At 42.0% G+C, this 19498-nt stretch overlaps 2 protein-coding genes and 1 pseudogene across 2 annotated transcripts; all 3 read left to right on the forward strand.

Moving 5' to 3' along the window:
* Positions 1-1603: 1603 nt before the first annotated feature.
* Positions 1604-3001, forward strand: LOC142935258 (uncharacterized; annotated as a pseudogene).
* A 2072-nt stretch (positions 3002-5073) lies between these two features.
* On the forward strand, positions 5074-8550 carry spra (sepiapterin reductase a). The gene is made up of 3 exons (XM_076079865.1): positions 5074-5463; positions 6183-6473; positions 7619-8550. The coding sequence occupies exons 1-3, from the start codon at positions 5088-5090 to the stop codon at positions 7807-7809; spliced, it is 858 nt and encodes a 285-aa protein (XP_075935980.1). The 5' UTR covers positions 5074-5087; the 3' UTR covers positions 7810-8550.
* A 745-nt stretch (positions 8551-9295) lies between these two features.
* LOC142935417 (histone-lysine N-methyltransferase Smyd1-like) lies at positions 9296-18843 on the forward strand. Its single transcript, XM_076079786.1, has 10 exons — positions 9296-9727; positions 10769-10945; positions 15030-15243; positions 15406-15536; positions 15714-15752; positions 16065-16260; positions 16361-16453; positions 16575-16738; positions 18067-18235; positions 18405-18843. Exons 1-10 carry the CDS (start codon positions 9591-9593, stop codon positions 18513-18515), a joined length of 1431 nt encoding a protein of 476 aa, XP_075935901.1. The 5' UTR covers positions 9296-9590; the 3' UTR covers positions 18516-18843.
* Positions 18844-19498: the final 655 nt, after the last annotated feature.

Here is a 19498-nt window from a genome sequence, read left to right on the forward strand (position 1 = left end):
TTTGTGGTGGGTGTGTTGCATCCGTGTGTGAGGGAGAGAGGGAGGAAGGCGCAGGGGAGACGATGGGACGCTCCACCCGACGGGCCCGCAACCGGTTGCTTTCTCTGGGAGGAAGGGGATGAGTCTCCGCCTTTACTGCAAGTACCGGGTTGCGTTCGGGCAGATGGATTGTGGGCGGAGCCGCCACATCGGAAGCCCCCACGCCCTCACTGGGGGTACAGAGGTCTCTGTGGGGGGGAAGAAGAGGAAAAGAAGAAGGGGTAAGAAGGGGAGGAGATGGAGAAGTAGGAGGAGTTTGAATCTTGAGGGCAGGAGTAGGAGAAGTAAGGGGTGGAGGAGAAAAGGGAGTGGCAGGTGAGGTGGTAGTGAGAGAAGGGGAAGTGAGACAGTGAGAAGGGTCCAGCTGTTGAAAAAGGGGGGGATTTACTGGGTTGGGGAGTGGGGGATAGTCCAGGGGGGAGAGTCGAGAAGTGGAGGCCCCCTCCTCCGTCGGCGGGCTCTTAGATGTGATGTCCCGCAGTGTGTTGATGGAGGAGGAGGTGAGCTTCCTCCCATATCTCGATCTCCCCCACTGGATCGCCTTATCAAACGGAATCTGATAGGGATAGTCTCCAATCCCACAGCGATAACCGAGTCGTAGTGCTCACGGAGGATGTGCATATTGTTTAGCATCCAGGTGTCAGTGTTCTGTTGTAGCTTGAGTTGGGTTGTTTCATTGGGTGAGGAGGGCTTGATGAAGGAGGTGAGGCGAGTCACCTTCCTCATCATGCCCTGTGGGAATGTATGGTTGTTGAATGTAGTGTTGAGAATTTCTGAGTGGTGAATGGCCTGTAGTAATTTGAAATATGATTTGGCTTGTAAATAAATATGTGTGGGTAGACTATGTGGGTGTGGAGGTTGTGTAATTCTCCCCGTGGGGAGGAGGGGACGAGAGCGATGTGATACATTCCTGCCCCTCACCTCCCCAGGAGGAGAAGCCAGTGCTGAAAAACGGTTATTAAGTGGTATGGGCATGTTGGATCGCTGCGGGATCGGAGAGTATAAAAACAGTTGGGGTTAGGTTTAGGGTTGGGGTTAGGGTTGGGGTTAGGGTATCACTACTTAAAGATCCACCAAGCGAAGATAAACTGTCTGGCGGGAGCAGGAGCAGCAACACGCACAGGTGTCCAACCTCGTGAGACACAGGAGGAGCCAGGCCTGGAGTCACCCCATATTGCCCAGAACCTCCAAGAGTTGCAAACTAATCCCTCTAGCATCGAGTCTAACAGAAGATGGATGCTAATATGGTAAATGGACTGTACTTGTACAGCACATTTCTAGTTGACCACTCAAAGCTCTTTAACACTACATGCGATCATTTACCCATTCACACCGATCCATACACTGATGCAGGGATCCATGCAAGGTGCCACCTGCCTATCGAACATTCAGACAACATTCACACACTGTAGGCACAGCTACGGGAGCAATTTTGGGGTTAAGTGCCCAAGGACACATCGACATAGACTTGCGGAGCCACCGATCCTCTGATTGAAGGACGACCCTGCTCTCCATTGAGCCACAGTCCCCAATATGACTTCACTTTGGAAACAGTTTGACCAAGATGTCAACCACATTTTGGAGGCAACGGTCAAATGTAGGAAAAGAAGAATGCATTGGCTTGGCCCAGCTGATGTGCATCCTACAGAAAAAGATCAGAGTCCTCACCAGGCAGAGTGGCATTGAAGGCGGCGGTGAGGAAGGGCTCAAAAGCGTGTCGCCTTTATTGCCAACCCCTTAAATTTCACCTTGGAGTTGCTGGGGCAGAAGCACAGTGGGAAACTGGTCTGCTCCCAGGAAGACATAGACCAACATCTAAAGGCAGATATACAGCGGCCCTGAAAGACAGCAGGAGTTGGGAGAGTGCAACATCTTAATAGACCCCCCTTCACCGGAAGTGCAGATCGACATGTCGGAGCTGCAGCTAAAGGAAGTCAGAGAGGTTGTCCGTAAGGCAAGGGCAAGCTCCGCTCCAGGACCAAGCGGCACCTCGTACAAAGTGTACAAGAACTGTTCCAAACTCCTGCTGCATCTATGGAAAATGTTACGAGTCTTCTGGAGAAGGGGGAATATCTCAGATCAGTGGAGAGTGACCGAAGGGGTGTGAATTCCTAAGGAGGAAAACTCCACCCCGATAGACTTGCATCATCTCTTTGCTGTGTGTCTAGGCTAAGATCTTCTTCAGTGCTGTTTCAAATCGGCTGTGCACCTACCTGGCAAAGAACACCTGCATCGACATATCAGTCCAGAAGGGTTGCATATCAGGGATGCCAGGCTGTCTGGAGCACACCGGTGTGGTGACAGCTCATCAGGGAGGCCAGAGAGAACAAGGGCAACATGTCAGTGTTATGGCTTGACCTGGTTCCATCCCACACAAGCTGCTGCAATTCACTCTGACCAAAGATCATCATCTTCAGGAGCAATTACATCAGGATGGTATAAGGTTAAGATTGGTATCATCACAGGGTGCACTATCTTTGTGACACTGTTCTCCCTAGCCATGAACATGCTCACGAAGTCAGCTGAACCCGAGTGCAGAGGACCCAGATTGAATTACGCTAAACGGCAACCACCCATCAGGGCATTCATGGATGACTTCACAGTCACCACAGAATCAGTCCCAGGCTGCCGGTGGATTCTGACAGGACTTGAGAAGCTAGTGCTAAGGAAAAGGAAGGGGGAGGACAAGTTCAGCCGTTCCAACCATGACAGAGAAGGCAGTCAAGAGCTTGGGCAAGGTTTTTGCTCTCTGAGGGACACAACTGCTATCCAGTCGACCAGCACGGAGTTGGATGGCTGGCTGAAAGCTGTGGACAAGTCGGGCCTACCTTGAAAGTTCAAAGCCTGGGTCTATCAGCATGGCATTCTTCCCAGGATACTGTGGTCCCTCCTCGTCTATGCAGTCCTAATCTCAACAGTTGAGACCTTAGAGAGGAGGGTCAGCAAACACCTCAGGAGATGATACGACTCTGCTAGCAGCGCTGTCCTCATCTGATGACGCCTTCCTGATATTCTCCAACACCCGCCCAAGTACTGGAACAGATCGGCCCTCTGGTCTTCTTCCCAGGTAAGAGCATTTTCCATGCCTACAGATATTTCTGCTTATTGTAAGATTACATTGATTTGAAAGTCCTCCGTCTGAACAAAACGAAGTACAGCACTCCATGGTTTTATAAAGAGAGGATTCACTTAACAGCTTTTCTTTTTGTTGTTTAGCAGCTGTTTGTATTGTCGTAACCCGGCTCCTAGGCTATGACAAATATGGAAAGGACACAAGGGATGATGGTAACGTAAAGGTATTTATTATAACTAAATAAAGAAATAGTTACCTATGTGAAGTGTGTCAGTCAGTAACGTCAGTAATGTAAACGTGAATGTGTGTGTGATGAAGTGTGGGGTGTTGTCAGCAAAACAAAAGACCAAAACCAAAGTATAAACGGGCAGCCACTGGTAGGGATCACTCAGCATGCGCAGGAGAGAGCCAGGGCAGAGCAACACTGGAGCAGGGCTTTCATGCCCTCGGAGCTCCAGGACCAGGTGCTCTGCATCAAGTAATCTACCATGACTGCTTCCTGTGACTCCTTCAGGGACAAAGGGACAAAAGCATACTTTTACAGTGGTTAGAGGCAGGGGCCGTCACAGTATCAATTGTAATTCATTATCATATGTATTATTACACATTTTTGTTCTGTCCATTAACTTTGACTGCTTTAACAAACTCTGAGCCTAACCCTGAATCTCTGAGATGGAAAACTGGAGTTTTCGTTTCCACAACTGCTGATCAGATCAGAGTCAACTCTGAGTTTGTTCACTCTGGGTTGGGCTTGTGTGTGGTGAATTACAACAGCCATCATCAATGGAGCTCTGATTCCACGATACACCATGGCAACAGGTAAACAGGCAACCTTCATTTTAATTCAGTGAAAGTAGAGATATTCATGCATGTAAGCTATATATGGACTCTGCACATTGATCTTTAAACAAGAGCCTGAGTTAGAGGGGGGAAATGTCAAAATGTTTACACAATAAAGTTTTATTCAGTTTTGTCCATAACCTAATAATAATAGGCTGTACCCTACATACATCTCAAACAGCTTTAATCTGACGGGGACAAAACACAGGGGCCAACAGAAGATGACAAATATAGTTGAAGATTTAAAAAATGTATTGTTCAATAGAGATAAGAGACAGTGTAAGATCACAATGTGATCCAGTAACAATGTGTTTGGTCGTTTAAAATATTGTGGAATTTAAATGTAAGACATATTTCACGCTTATTGGCTCAACTGCATTCAGTAGCTTTATTTCAGCTACTTCAACAAATGTAATATTGTTTAACACCGTCACTGAAATGCTGTTAAAACACGTTCAATATACGCAGCCAGTTTTAAAAAACTCACTTTCAAACTACATTCTACAGTTAAACCACGACCCTGCTTACTCAGACATATTAACATATAATATTGCATGAATTATGTTCAATCTGTGACAGTTGGCATTAACTGTGTGGACAGAGTCACAGAATGACTTAAAATGACTGTCAACACATAAAATCAGTAACTTTAGATTTTCCTGAGAAACTAATTAATATCTTTGATATGGACTGAATGAATAACGAAATGAAAGAAGAAGACACTATGAGGTTACTCAGGTTAGGCTGCAGTTTGTGGGGACACCGGCTAAGAATGGCTTCCTGGATCAGTTTGTACTTTTTATCTTATACTTTTATTGTTTCCATTTCCAGATAGAAAAAGCACATTCCCCAAAGTACAAATATTTGTTTGTCACTCAAATCATGTGAAAGGAAGGTCTGAGTCACGTGAGAAATGTTGTGAACTGTTGCTCTTCAGGGAGGCTAATGTGTGTGAATGAGTGTGAAACCGGGAGATGGCGACAGTGGATTATTACCGACGGTAGAGTCCATGAAGAAGAACGATCCGCTACCACGGGGCGAAAGGCGATTGGCTGACTCTCTCTTCACGAACACTATCGTCAAGTAAAGGAGATGTCACGTGTTACAACATTTAGGTACAACACATGCGCAGAGCATGTCCCAGCCTTCATTCCCTGCACTGGCCGGTTCCTCCGCTGTGTTCGGAACCATGTCGTCCACTGGGCGTACTGACCTGGGCCGGGCGCTCTGTATTATCACCGGGGCCTCCAGAGGCTTTGGTCGGACCATAGCGACAGAGATGTCTCGGTTGGTAAAGCCGGGGTCGGCGCTCGTTCTGACGGCCCGTTCCGTTGATGACCTGCGGGCTCTGCAGGCAGAGCTGGCTGAGTCGGAGGCAGGCAGAGCGGGCCTGCTGGTTGAGTGTGTGGTGGCGGATCTAAGTCAGAAGGGAGGACTGGAGAGCATCGTCAGTGTGTCTAAAGAAGCCTTTTCTGAGGACATGGACCACGTTCTACTGGTCAACAACGCTGGTACGGAGTCAGTAATCCATCAGCTATATATGTGTATATATATGTGTATGTATATACTGTATGTATATATATATATATGTATGTGTATATCTATATGTATTTATGTATGTATGTATATGTCTATAAATATGTATATATTTGTGTATATATATATATATGTATGTATATACGTATATATATATATATATATATATATATATATATATATATATATACATACATATATTACACTTGAATCATACTTGAATTGTAATTCCTGTTCATTTTGAAGATTTCTTTTTACCAAGTTGCTGGTGTATGATTTATTATTTTCATAAGAGGTAACAAGTCAGTAATGTAAGTATTTATTTGTTACATTTAGTTTGACAGAATCAGTAAAACAATGTTCCAGTGAAGCCTGATGTTCCCTACACATAACGTCTCTTCCTCACAGTGAGGCGTACTGCTCACTGATTAAACACTGGTCTCTGATCAGAGCTCTGTACCAGCTGATACCAAAGACCAGGTTTCACTATCGGGACTGTAAATGTCAGATTGGAGCATCCCTACTTTGGGGGCCCCAAGCAGCATTTGAGTGGAACCCTCTTTTCATTTTGTGATCTTGTTGCTTTCTCTTAAGAATGTTTGTGTAACAGTTGTTGGTGGAAACACTCACACGGTATGTTTTGAGGATGGAGACACACAAGCAACACTAGTAACCCTTCCTTTCCTCTTCCCAGGCTCTCTGGGGGATGTGTCCCGCTATGCCAAAGCCTTCACCGACATGGCCGAGGTGGACTCTTACTTGTCTCTCAATGTCAGCTCCTCCCTGTGCCTCACTGCCAGCGTCCTGCAGGCTTTCCCACAGCGTCCAGGTCAGCAGCGCACCGTGGTCAACATCACGTCACTGTGCGCTCTGCAGCCTTTCCGCTCCTGGGTGCTGTACTGCACCAGCAAAGCTGCCCGAGAGATGATGTTCAGGGTGCTGGCTGAAGAGGAGCCGGACCTCCGGGTGCTCAGCTACTCCCCAGGTGAGGAGCTGCTTGTTTGTGCTGGTTACGTTCCAGTCCAACCAGTCAGCCTGATGTCGTGTTCACACCAAACGCGAATTCATCGCACCGCAAATTCGCGTCAATCGCGCCGCCGGTCAAAACGCAGGGGACCAAGTGTTCATTCGCGCGAATCGCGCTGGACGCGCCAGAGAGGGGGCGGGGCTTATCGCCCTGAAAACTTCAACTGTCCGCCATTAACCATGAAAAAAATAACCTCTATTTCTGCTTAGTACGTGTTGTGGAAGTCACAGATATCCCGGGAAACTAAACGCCGTCATGTCTGGTTCATAACATTGTTCAGAGGAGCTCCGTGGATTTTATCGAGCTGTATTCACTGTGTCTAGTGAGCCACAGGTCGCTGTTTACTACAGCTGTATGAACACAACATAAACTGATTTGGCTGTGAATTAACGGCAATAAACCGACAAAAAGGGACTCCGAAATAACTACGTAATGATGGCAATTTGTACTTGTCTTCTCAGACAAAAAGGGACTTTTAATTTAATAATTGAACCGTCTCTAAACGATATGGGATTACATGTAACGAGTATATTGATATCTGAAAATATAACACTCTTAGCTCGATAATAAACAATAGATTGTAACTCATCATAGACAATGGAAGGTAAAGAGAGAATAGACAACTTTTATAAAATACAACTAACATAGGACCTCCTGTCTGGCTCGAGGTCACAGGGGCCATGTTTCATACATGTCAGTTAGGTGTGAAAGCACAACACGCCTAGAAGACTTTAGTGTAAGAGTCGGCTCAAACCACAGCATGATGCCGTAGCGCTTCTTTGGGGTCTCGCCTCTCGCTCCTCAGGCGTAGAGGTGTTAAATAGCATCAACGTTCTTCTGCATATATGTGCTTGAGAGTAACAAAGTTCATCTGCAGTATGCAGCAAAACTACAGTTTCACCCTTTTGCACGTATTTGTTTAATCCATCATTTCAATAAGTCGATTAATCAATTGGTGTATCAATTATTTTAATAGCAAAAATAGAGCGATAGGTTTTTAGGGTGTAGTGTGTCTCGGACATTCTTGGTGGATACCTCAATGGTTCGTTGTGTCCCTTTCCAGCCTTGAACCACACTCACCTGTGTCCTCTGTATTGAACCAGGGCCTCTGGACACAGACATGCAGATGTTGGCCAGATCCAGAACAGCTGATCCCAGCATCAGGAAGTCTTTTTCAGACATGTCCGCTCAGGGCCAGCTGCTCACCTGTGAGGCGTCCTGTGCCAAGCTGATGAAGCTCCTTCTGGAAGACAACTACACGACGGGAGCTCACGTTGACGTCTATGACGTCTAGACACAGCATGAGTGCTTACAGATTATTTCTATGTGTGCCTTGATTTTGATTGAAACTCTACTGATTTATATCTGCCACTTACCTTTTATGCTACAGTTCTATGTGGAGAACTTCACTGTCAGTCTTACTTCTGTAGGTTATAGCCTTTGATTTCGACATGGACCAATATGACAGTCTAAATGTACAAGCTTGTGTGGTTCATAGTATTTAAAAGCCAATTTCTCAATCTCAGTATAGACTTGATGCTTGAGGACCAGATAGTCTTGGGACCTGGTTCGGTGTGAGGTTGATCTAGGCCTAGTTAAAGGCCTCTGAACCTCCACTAGACGCCATCAAATCCTACACACTGCTGCTTTACATCTGTTCAGAAAAGTTGAAGAAGAGAAAAATAAGAAAAGCCATCTTTGTCAAAGGGTGTCCCCCTAACTGTAAACTGTATGTTCATGTCATCAGTTGATGTTGCTCTCTTTGCGCTCTGAACTCAATGTGTGCTGTTCATTGTGTCCTGAGTTTAATGAGCCTTACTTGTGATATCTGTTAATACGATGTTCAGTGAACTGTGACTGAAGCCGCTGTAATGCTGAGCATTTTAATATGTGACTCAACTCAAAATATTCTCACACGTTTCTCAATGTATGTCTTATTATTTGTATATGATTGATTTATATGTGCATTCCTTCAGCTGTAATCCAAATCTGCTTTGTAAACTTGATACTGTTTATTACATAAATGCAATACTGAGTTGTCTTTTTATCATCTTTGCGCACATGTCGTTGAAGCCAATGATAAGAGTCTGACAATCCTACCTACAAAAATATCACAGTATTATAATTAAATTATAACATAAAGGTACCACCTATAACAACTGAACAGTTTGTGATATTTCTTTGATGCTATAAATCGCTTGATACTTCCAAATTGATAATAATCCGTAACAAAGGAGCATTTAATGGAGCATTTAGCAAAAGTCTTTTGCTAAATGCTCCATTATTTTCAGCAGCTAGTCACTAACGGTGCTGAGCAGCGTCAATATCCACAACACACAGCGAGATGTAGACATTGTGTTGAGATCACAGATCAAGTGTTGGTGTTAAAGGACAGGTCAGAGGGGGTCACCATGAATATCCACAGATCATCACAGAATTAGACCACGTGACGTTTGATCACAACGGCAGCTCTCTGTGAAGCTGCGCTAATCAATGTTTTCATAGTAACAATGGATCAGTTGAGTGAGTGTACTGTGAAGGGGTCACTCGTAGTGACTAGCCCACAGAGAGTTCTCACAATGTGTCTCTGTGTCAGTAGACAGCTGTATCATGTACCATATCCACTTTATATGGGGATAGTAGTCTTACTGACAGGGTGGGACCACCTCCACTGTACTGTGCAAAGGTTTCAAAAGAAGAAAAACAGCCTCTGAATGTGAGCGGCTCCGTTTCCTGTCATGAGCCTCAGACAGACAGCCACAGCTGCCCCGGACCAGAATACCTCCAGAGGGACCAACCCAAAGAAGGAGGCACCCCTAGACTCCCTTCACCTCTCCTACCTCCCCCAGCCCCTCATTTCCCACTGCTCTCCCCCCTTCCCACTCTGGGGAGTTGGTACAACCTCTAGAGGGGCACATTTATTTTGGGCTGTAGCAGGGGTCTGGCTAAGTAGAGCGGGGGCAAGTGGTCCTTATAATTTCACGAGACCTCTCCGCTCCCTGCAGCTTGTTTAGTCCCTCATCCCTCGGCTAGTCGCAGCCTTCTCCGTCCGCTGGGTTTTGTTTCGCCAGCACAATGACTGTGGGGAACATGGAGAATGCTCAGCTGTTTGATGTTGGGGGGAAAGGTCGAGGCCTGAGGGCCACCAAAGAACTCAACGCTGGGGAAGTGGTCTTCGCCGAGCCCAGTTTCTCTGCTGTGGTCTTCGACAGGTACGAGGCTCCCGGTTGTTGTAGTCTTAGACTAGATGGACAGGTAGGAGGACTGGCTTTTTCTTACTCAGCATGTCTGCACGTCTGACTGACACACTGTGTGTTGTGGACAAGAGGTGAGGCTTCTCTCAGCTGTGACCTCATTTCTAGATGCCCAAATTCTCATGACACCAGCAGAGAGAGAGCTGTCAGGGTGTCATGTGAGCTTGATATACTTTTGGATTCAGTGTTCAAGAGCACGGAGGCTCTACCACAAAATTATTATGACACCTTGCAAGCTTTCAAATTAATTTCTAATATTGAAAATGGATAAAACATCAGTCTTAGATATTCCATTGAGCTCATGTGGGAAAATGTCAGTAGCAGTGTGAATAGAGAAATGACATTTCTTTCTCTCTACATGCAGTAGATTATAGTCTGCAGTGTCTCTATCAGCTTTCAGACAGATCGGTCATGCCTCTATTTTTTTCACATTGTTCATATGCTTCATACTACACTAGGAATATGGTCACAGCTGCTAAAAGTTCATATAGGAAAATAACAAAATATTCATAAAAAAGAAAGTGAATATGAAACCGAAGGCTGCTTCTCCATGTTTAGTTTGGAGTCTGACAGTCAGCAGACCTGAGAAAGACTCCTTTCTGTCGTGAGCCTGGCAGTTTGGGAGCAAGGCATGCATAGTCGATCAACCAATAGGAGGCCATCTAATTTACATAATTAAGAAAGGTATAAAGGAACTAAATACAGAAATAAACAGGTTTTGGGAAATAAATAGGGAAAAAATGCAAAGGTATATACAGTATATATACACTTGGTACACAATTGCATATTCATTTATTTATTGATGTATTTTGTCTGCTTCTGTCCTCCATACAGGTATATTATTGGATAAACAGCAGAGAATGAGTGTTCTGTTTAGGGCGAGCTGAACTGACTGACTTCCCTTTAATCCCTTTAGTCTCACTGCAGTTATGGAGATGTCAATGAAAGATGATGTTTTTAGTGCAGCTGCTAGGTTTCTCTCTTTTGTGACCCTCTCAGTTTGGCCACTCAGGTGTGCCACAGCTGTTTCCGGCACCAGGCCAAACTGCACCGCTGTGGCCAGTGTAAGTTTGCCCATTACTGCGACCGCACCTGCCAGACTGCATGCTGGGATGAACACAAGCAGGAATGTGGAGCCATCAAGAAGATCGGCAAGGTACCCAGCGAGAATGTTCGGTAAGGAGAACTGAGACCTGAGAGGAAGCTGCAGGAGACGGATTAAAAAAAAGTTGTATAAAACTGACTTGTATCCTAAACAGAACAGAACAATCAGCCACAGTCTGGGTAATACATCACTGCAAGGAAAGAAATCATAGAAACCAAAGCCCTGTTTTACACAACAAGGCTTTCTTTTTGTCTCAAATCTGATACTGTGTTAAGTCAAGTTAATTTTCTTTATGTAGCACAATATCAGAAATCACACATTCACCTCAAGGGGCTTTGCAATGTGTTTAGCATACCACACCCTCTGTCCTCTGACCCGCGCTGCGTCTAATGATACTTTGTTCATGCCCGTTCTGCCCGTGGTTTAACATCTATGGTTGGAACAAATTGAAGGTTAGCCTATGCAAGAAAACATCATCCAACCTATTATATTTTCAAGTGGTGACTTCAGGAGGATGAGATAGTAGTCTGTACAATTCAGACCACAGCAAGTAGTGCTTGTATGGCATTTGGTCAGATGGTCAACAAGATATCTCAACAAGTGCTGGCCACCTGGGTATAAAATTTGATATGGATGTTCATGGTACGTTGAGGATGATTTCTAAGTATTTAAGTGACCCACCCAGACTGTTCCTTCCCAACACTTTGTTATATGACAAGTTGTCTCTCACTCAGGCTGGATTTCCATGAACTTTGTTGTGGATATTTATGTTCCACAGAAGATCCATTTGAGCGTTTTTATGACTTATTTTGGGCAATTGGGCCACAACTGGTTGGGACTGAAGTATCTCAACAATTATTGGAGCGACTGTGGTTTAGTGGAGAGAGCAGGGTCGTCCTTCAATCTGAGGATCGAACCCTGGCTCCACTAGTCCATGTCGATGTGTCCTTAGGCAAGACACCAAAAATTGCTCCCGTAGCTGTACCTACGGTGTGTGTATGCGTGTGCATGTTAGTTAGTCCTGATGGGCAGGTGGCACCTTGCATGGTAGCCCCTGTCCTCAGTGTATGAATGGGTGTGAATGGGTGAATGATGACAAGTGGTGTGGTTTGAGTGGTCGGAAAGACGAGAAAAGTATACAAGTACAGTCCATTTACCATTTACTATTTATTGGATGCTTTGCAATTCAATTCTGTACAGATAGTCATGTGGCCCAGAGGATGAATCCTACTGATGTTAGTGATCTTTTCCTCTAGCACCACCATGAGGTTCACATTAGTGGTTTTTCGTGAAATGTCTGAACTAAACTATTGAATTGATTGCCATAACATTTGTTACACAGAACTTATTTTCCCCGATTAAGTGAATGTGTTTGCTGTAAATCTAGCGGCAGGATCAGGTCAAAATTTCAGTTTTACCAATCTTTCGTATTATGATGTAAACCGTAATTACTGTACTTTGGTTTTAGTGCTAACTAGCATATGTTAGGATTCTAACACACTAGACTAAGTTGGTAAACATTATACCTGCTTAACATCAGCATGCTCAAAATTGTGATTGAGATTATGTTAGTGTTTGACTCAAAGCTCCAATCATACCATACAAATGTAATGGTCTCACTGTACAAAGCACATTCGTGGTCATCAGAGGATGAACCATTTTGTTTTAACTAGCCATTACCTTTCCTTTAGTGCCATATTACAGTGTATTGAAAACGAATGACTCCATGATAGTTTGCTGTCATTATTCATGTTCCACAGATGATGAACACTCTTGATGATAATCCTATAAAGGCCAGGCCAAATTGTCAACTTTGCACATAACAACATCTTCCAATCTAATTGACAGACTGTGTCAGATGACAGCCAAAGTAGAAGCATCATACAGACAAAAGAAGTAGTCAAGGCACAGTAACTGGGATGGTCTGACTGTTGACGCTGGTAAATTGGAGAGTGGTGTATACTGACTAGTGGATACACATCTATCCACAAGAAGACATGCTTATTGTCCTAGAATAGAGAATGTGTCAGTGTGTTATGTGGTCTAATAATCAAACATTTGATGGTACTTTGCAGCCTCTCTATGGGTCACTAGTGGGGCTTTAGACTTGTGATCCTGTTAATACAGTGCCCTACAGTACACATGAATATCAGAAGGGGGACTTGAGGAGCTTTGGCTGATGTTCTGTGTAAGGTGACAGAAATAAATAAATAAATAATCTTTTATTTTATTTATTTCTCCGATGTAATTCTGTACATCATTTGATGCATCATGTGCTGTCTATTAGGATATTGTCTTAGAACCTTATTGGAAAAGTGTTACTTTAACATGTTATCCTCAGGAGTCTTGATTATCAATCAATTAATCAGTGAGGTCTATTATTACAGGATGTAAACAGATGTTGATTTGTGTAGTATAGTATAGTAGAGAATAGTATAGTATAGTATAGTATAGTAGAGAATAGTATATTACAGTAGAGAATAGTACAGTATAGTATAGTATAGTATATAATAGTATAGTACAGTATAGAATAGTATAGTATAGTAGAGTATAGTACAGTATAGTATAGTATAGTATAGTATAGAATAGTATAGTACAGTATAGATTAGTATAGTATAGAATAGTATAGTATAGTAGAGAATAGTACAAAATAGAATAGTATAGTATAGTATAGAATAGCACAGTATAGAATAGTATAGTATAGAATAGTATAGTACAGTATAGAATAGTATAGTATAGTAGAGAATAGTACAAAATAGAATATTATAGTATAGTAGAGAATAGTACAAAATAGAATAGTATAGTATAGTAGAGAATAGTACAAAATAGAATAGTATAGTATAGTATAGAATAGTATAGTATAGTATAGAATAGTATAGTACAGTATAGAATAGTATAGTATAGTAGATTATAGTACAGTATAGAATAGTATAGTATAGTATAGAATAGTATAGTACAAAATAGAATAGTATAGTATAGTAGATAATAGTATAGTATAGTAGAGAATAGTACAGTATAGTAAAGTATAGAATAGTATAGTATAGTAAAGAATAGTATAGTACAGTATAGTATAGTACAGTATAGAATAGTATAGTATAGTATAGAATAGTATAGTAGAGAATAGTACAAAATAGAATAGTATAGTATAGAATAGTATAGAATAGTATAGTATAGAATAGTATAGTACAGTATAGAATAGAATAGTATAGTATATAATAGTATAGTACAGTATAGAATAGTATAGTATAGAATAGTATAGTATAGTAGAGAATAGTACAAAATATAATAGTATAGTATAGAATAGTATAGTAGAGAATAGTACAAAATAGAATAGTATAGTATAGAATAGTATAGTATAGTATAGAATAGTACAGTATAGAATAGTATAGTATAGTATAGAATAGTATAGTACAGTATAGAATAGTATAGTATAGAATAGTACAGTATAGAATAGTATAGTATAGTAGAGACTAGTACAAAATAGAATAGTATAGTATAGTATAGAATAGTATAGTATAGAATAGTATAGTATAGTAGAGAATAGTATACTATAGAATAGTATAGTACAAAATAGAATAGTATAGTATAGTATAGTATAGTATAGAATAGTACAGTATAGTAGAGAATAGTATAGTATAGTAGAGATAGTACAAAATAGAATAGTATAGTATAGTATAGAATAGTATAGTATAGTATAGAATAGTATGATATAGTATAGTATTTAATAGAATAGCATAGTTTAGTATAATATAGTTAGTATATAATAGAATAGAATAGTATATAATAGAATAGTATAGTTTAGTATAGTATAGAATAGTATAGTGTAGACTAGTATAGTTTAGTATAGTATAGAATAGAATAGTATAGTGTAGAATCGTATAGTATAGAATAGTATAGTGTAGACTAGTATAGTTTAGTATGGTATAGAATAGAATAATATGATATATTATAGTATTTAATAGAATAGCATAGTTTAGAATAGTATAGTATGTAATAGAATAGTATAGTAAATAATAGAATAGTATAGTATATAATATAATAGTATAGCATAGTATAGTATATAATAGCATAGTATAGAATAGTATTGTATCGTATAGTAAAAGAGTCAGTGGTGGACACATCATTTTGAATGATCTCCATATTTCTCTCACCCAGTCTGGCTGCTCGTGTGCTGTGGCGTATACACAAGGACACAGGCATTGTGTCGGACAGTCAGCTGATCTCAGTGGACCAGCTGGAGGACCATGTGGCTGATCTACCTGAAGAAGATCTCAAGCAGCTCAGGACTGATGTGCATACCTTCCTGGAATATTGGTCTTATGGAAGAAAGCAGCACTCTGTTGACGACATCTCACACATCTTTGGCATAGTAGGAATGAATGAATTGTTATTCCTCAGTGCCTCTTATTATATATTTGTAAAGTGCACTAGGAAAGACAGCTTCAGAAACAAACTTTGTACTTTGTCTCTCCCCTTCCCACTCCTTCCCTCCATACTCTCCTCTTCCCCCCCTCGCTGTCTCTCTCGGTAGATCAAGTGTAATGGATTCACACTGAGTGACCAGAGAGGCCTGCAGGCTGTTGGTTTGGGTCTTTTCCCCAACCTTTGTCTGGTCAACCATGACTGTTGGCCCAACTGCACCGTCATCCTCAACCACGGCAAGTAGGTATCCAAGCTAGGTATCAAGTCACAGTCAGAGACCTCTGGGTATTTGAATATACTGTATATATTATGTGAGCACACCAGTAAATACAATAATACAACTGTGACCCTTAATGACTTGTTAATGCTTTATTTCAAACAAAATTCCAGTGAATGGACTGTTGCTTTCTTTTGCAGCCAGTCAGCAGTGAGTTCTGCTCTCCACTCTCAGAGGAGGTATGTATTACAGCTGATCAACCTCTGTCATGTGACGTGGCTGTGAAGTTCATTTAAAAACTAGACAGAATTACAACACCAAGTGTGACCTATGGCAATCAAGACCATGCTACTTAGAAGTGATGTGTGGCTTTAGTCATTAAGTCAATTAACACCTACAAAGATGTCAATTAATGGTCATTGGTCCTGATAAATAAAGATGAAGAAAATAAAAGAATGCAGCGAGAAATGCATGTGTCAGCATAAAGTAGTGTGTACGATGAGAAGATTGAGACCCCTCTGATGTCTCTGTCCTGTCCTCCTCTGTCTCAGGATCGAGCTGCGAGCTGTGGGTAAAATCTCAGAGGGCGAGGAGCTGACCGTCAGCTATGTGGACTTCCTCAACCTGTCCGCTGACCGCCAGAAGAAGCTGAAGGAGGATTTCCACTTCCAGTGCAGCTGCGAACACTGCAGCCAGCGCGTCAAGGACGACCTGATGATGGCTGCCGCAGAGAGCGAGGGGAACAAAGTTGGCTTACATATGATAACAGTCACATAAAAGTCTTTTTCATTTCTTTATTTGACTTACATGATGATGAGAATACTCAATGTTCCTGTCTCCCTCTCAGCCCTCTGCTGATAAGGTGAAAGAGGGGACCGCCTTCAGTAAAGAGTGTCTGGAGAAGATCGAGAGGTCCCGTATTGAGAAAGATTACTGCGAGGTAAACAACACTGCTCTTAGCTTTCCTGCATTTCTCTCCCTCTCGCTTATTGTCTCCACTTCATATGCTTCTCTTTCTTCCCGTCTGTCCCCTGTATTGCGTGCTGTCGGTCCTCTCTCAGGTGGTGAGGTTGTGTCGTGAGTGTCTGGAGAAGCAGGACAACATCTTGGCTGACACTCACCTGTATAAGCTGCGTGTGCTCAGCGCTGCCAGTGAGATGCTCTCATACCTGCAGTCCTTCTCTGAGGCTGCAGACTACGGCCGCAGGATGGTGGAGGGATACATGTGAGTGCTGACGCAGCACTTTGTTCTGAAGGGATACAGTTACTCGCACACTACACAGACACTAGTTGTCCCGACGGAGATGAGACAAGATCAGTATAAAGTTATGATTCATGTTTAAACTCCCCACGTTCCATAAAGTTGCATAGAAACTGCCTATGTCACCATAAGTTAGCAACCTTTGAAGCTCTACAGCTGGGACGGAGAAACCTCTATATAATCACGCCTTAATACAAAATACACTGCGTGCACTATTATTAGGCAAGTTGTATTTTTGAGGATTGATTTTATTATTGAACAACTACAGAGCTCTCGCTCAATCCAAAACGTTAATAAACCTCAAACCTGAATATTTAAGAAAGTAAAAGTGAGGTTTTGGCTTTCTTAGGACAATATCTGTGTGAGCACAATTATTGGGCAACTAAATGAAAAATGTTCCCATCTCACTTGTTTATTTTCATCTGTTAAAGTGAGAATAATAAACAAACAACTCAAAATTTACAAAAAACTTTTCTGACATTTCAAATAAAAAATCAGTGACCAATACAGCCCCCCTTCTTTCCAATACCAGTAATATGTCTTCATTCATGGATTCTGTCACTTTCTTGATCTGCTGACAATCAACCACAGCCTCCCACACACTGTTCAGAGAGGTGCACTGTTTTCCTTCACCGTAATTCTCCCATTTAAGAAGGGCCCACAAGTTCTCAATAGGGTTTAGGTGAGGAAGGGGGCCATGTCATTATTCTTTCATCTTTAAGGCCTTTACTGGCCACGCAGTGGAGTACTTGGATGCATGCGATGGAGCATTGTCCTGCATAAAAATCATGGTCTTCTTGAAAGATGCAGACTTTTTCCTGTACCACTGCTTGAAGAAAGTGTCTTCTTCAACCCGAAAAGGTGCAACTAGCTGGTATTGTTAAAGATGGGCTAGTGGGACCTTTTCGGGCCTGGAAAGCTAGACTGATTATGGACAGCAGGAAGGGTTACTGCAGGTCAGGAGGGAGCGGCTGGAGAGTTAACAAACAGAATGAGTGTTGTTACACACAAATATATGAAATCATTTTTATGAAAGCCTCAATATCTGGCCACTGTAGGTTTTGGCAAACGTTACGCTAACAGCAAGAATTAGTGCATTTGTTGGGGACTATTTTCAGCAGTGGAATAATCCACATTGGGTGCTCTAATGAGAATTTGTGGCTCATTGATGTGTTTTTAAATATGTTTGGACAACGAAGGAGCTCAATGGGACATATAAATAAGATATCAGATACTTGTTAGTGGGGTACATTCATGATTGGTGGGGCTCTCCATGGGATTTGTTTCTGCAGAAAGCTGTACCACCCCAACAATGCCCAGTTGGGCATGGCCATCATGCGGACAGGCGTGACCCACTGGCATGCAGGGCAGATAGAGGTGGGTCACGGCATGATCTGCAAGGCATACGGCATCCTCATGGTGACCCATGGACCCAACCACCCCATCACCAGAGACCTAGAGGTACTTTATGCTGTAGTCTACTTATAGGAATCAAGCTGTGACTTTAGTGACGATAACTTCATCATTTAAATGTTTCTACAGACTGAGTTGTAAAGATGGAAATTATTGAAGCATTATTTCATTTTCTCAGTACACTACTCCCAGTAATCTTGCTTTTTTATGCCTTCAGTCTATGCGCATGCAGACTGAGATGGAGCTGAAGATGTTCAAGCAGAATGAGTATGTGTGCCACACCATGACGGACGCTGCTCTGAAGAAGCAGCCAATAATCAGCAGCTAAGCTGATGGAAATATCAAAGGCCTCCTCTGCAAGCAATGATCACCTGCATCACTGATGATCCTATCTTTAAAAATAAATAAATAAATATACATATATACAGTATATGTATATATACTTATATATACACATATATATACAGTACGTAGGTTTGGATTTTTTTCCCCCCTTAATAATAAAAACCTTCATTTAAAAACTGCATTTTGTGTTTACTTGTGTTATCTTTGTCTAATATTTAAATTTGTTTGATGATCTGAAACATTTAAGTGTGACAAACATGCAAAAAAAATAAGAAATCAGGAAGGGGGCAAACACTTTTTCACACAACTGTATATATATATATACATATACTGTAAATATATATATACATATATATATATATATGTATATATATACACATATATATATAGATATACACATATAAACATCGAACAAAAAGTTCGGAAATTAGTGTTTGGTAGATTATTTCTCTGTTGTAACAATTCTTCTTGGTAATAAATGTTATACCGTTGGAAAGCCTGTTTATTTACCTTTCAAACGGTGCCCCATTTGTAAGGAACATGCATTTCTGGGATGAGCAGCACAGCTGAGTATGTGGGTTGCGCCCATGAAACATTTGCCAAATCTTCTCTGCCAATGTCAAACAGCTTATTCTGCTGTTGCTATCGACTCTTGTTTGGTGTTGTTTGGTGGATTGGATGATTTAAGTCTATCAGTAACAAGGAAGAAACAAGACATATTGGCAATTTAACAAACAGGAGCCTCAGTAGCGTGTGGAAGAACCATACACAGCCACAACAGCCAGGCTCCTCCTCCTCATGCTGGTCACCAGCCTGCTCACACACTGCTGTGGGGTGGCATTCCACTCCTCAAGGAGGATTTGTCGCAAGTCAGCCAACGTGGTTGTGTTGGTCACTCTGGCACGAACAGCTGATCCCACAAGTGTTCAATGGGGTTGAGGTCAGGACCATTCCATCCTCTCTACT

The sequence above is a fragment of the Anarhichas minor genome, unplaced genomic scaffold, assembly GCF_050575085.1.
Source record: "Anarhichas minor isolate MPS153535 unplaced genomic scaffold, ASM5057508v1 ptg000073l, whole genome shotgun sequence".
Lineage (NCBI taxonomy): Eukaryota > Metazoa > Chordata > Actinopteri > Perciformes > Anarhichadidae > Anarhichas > Anarhichas minor.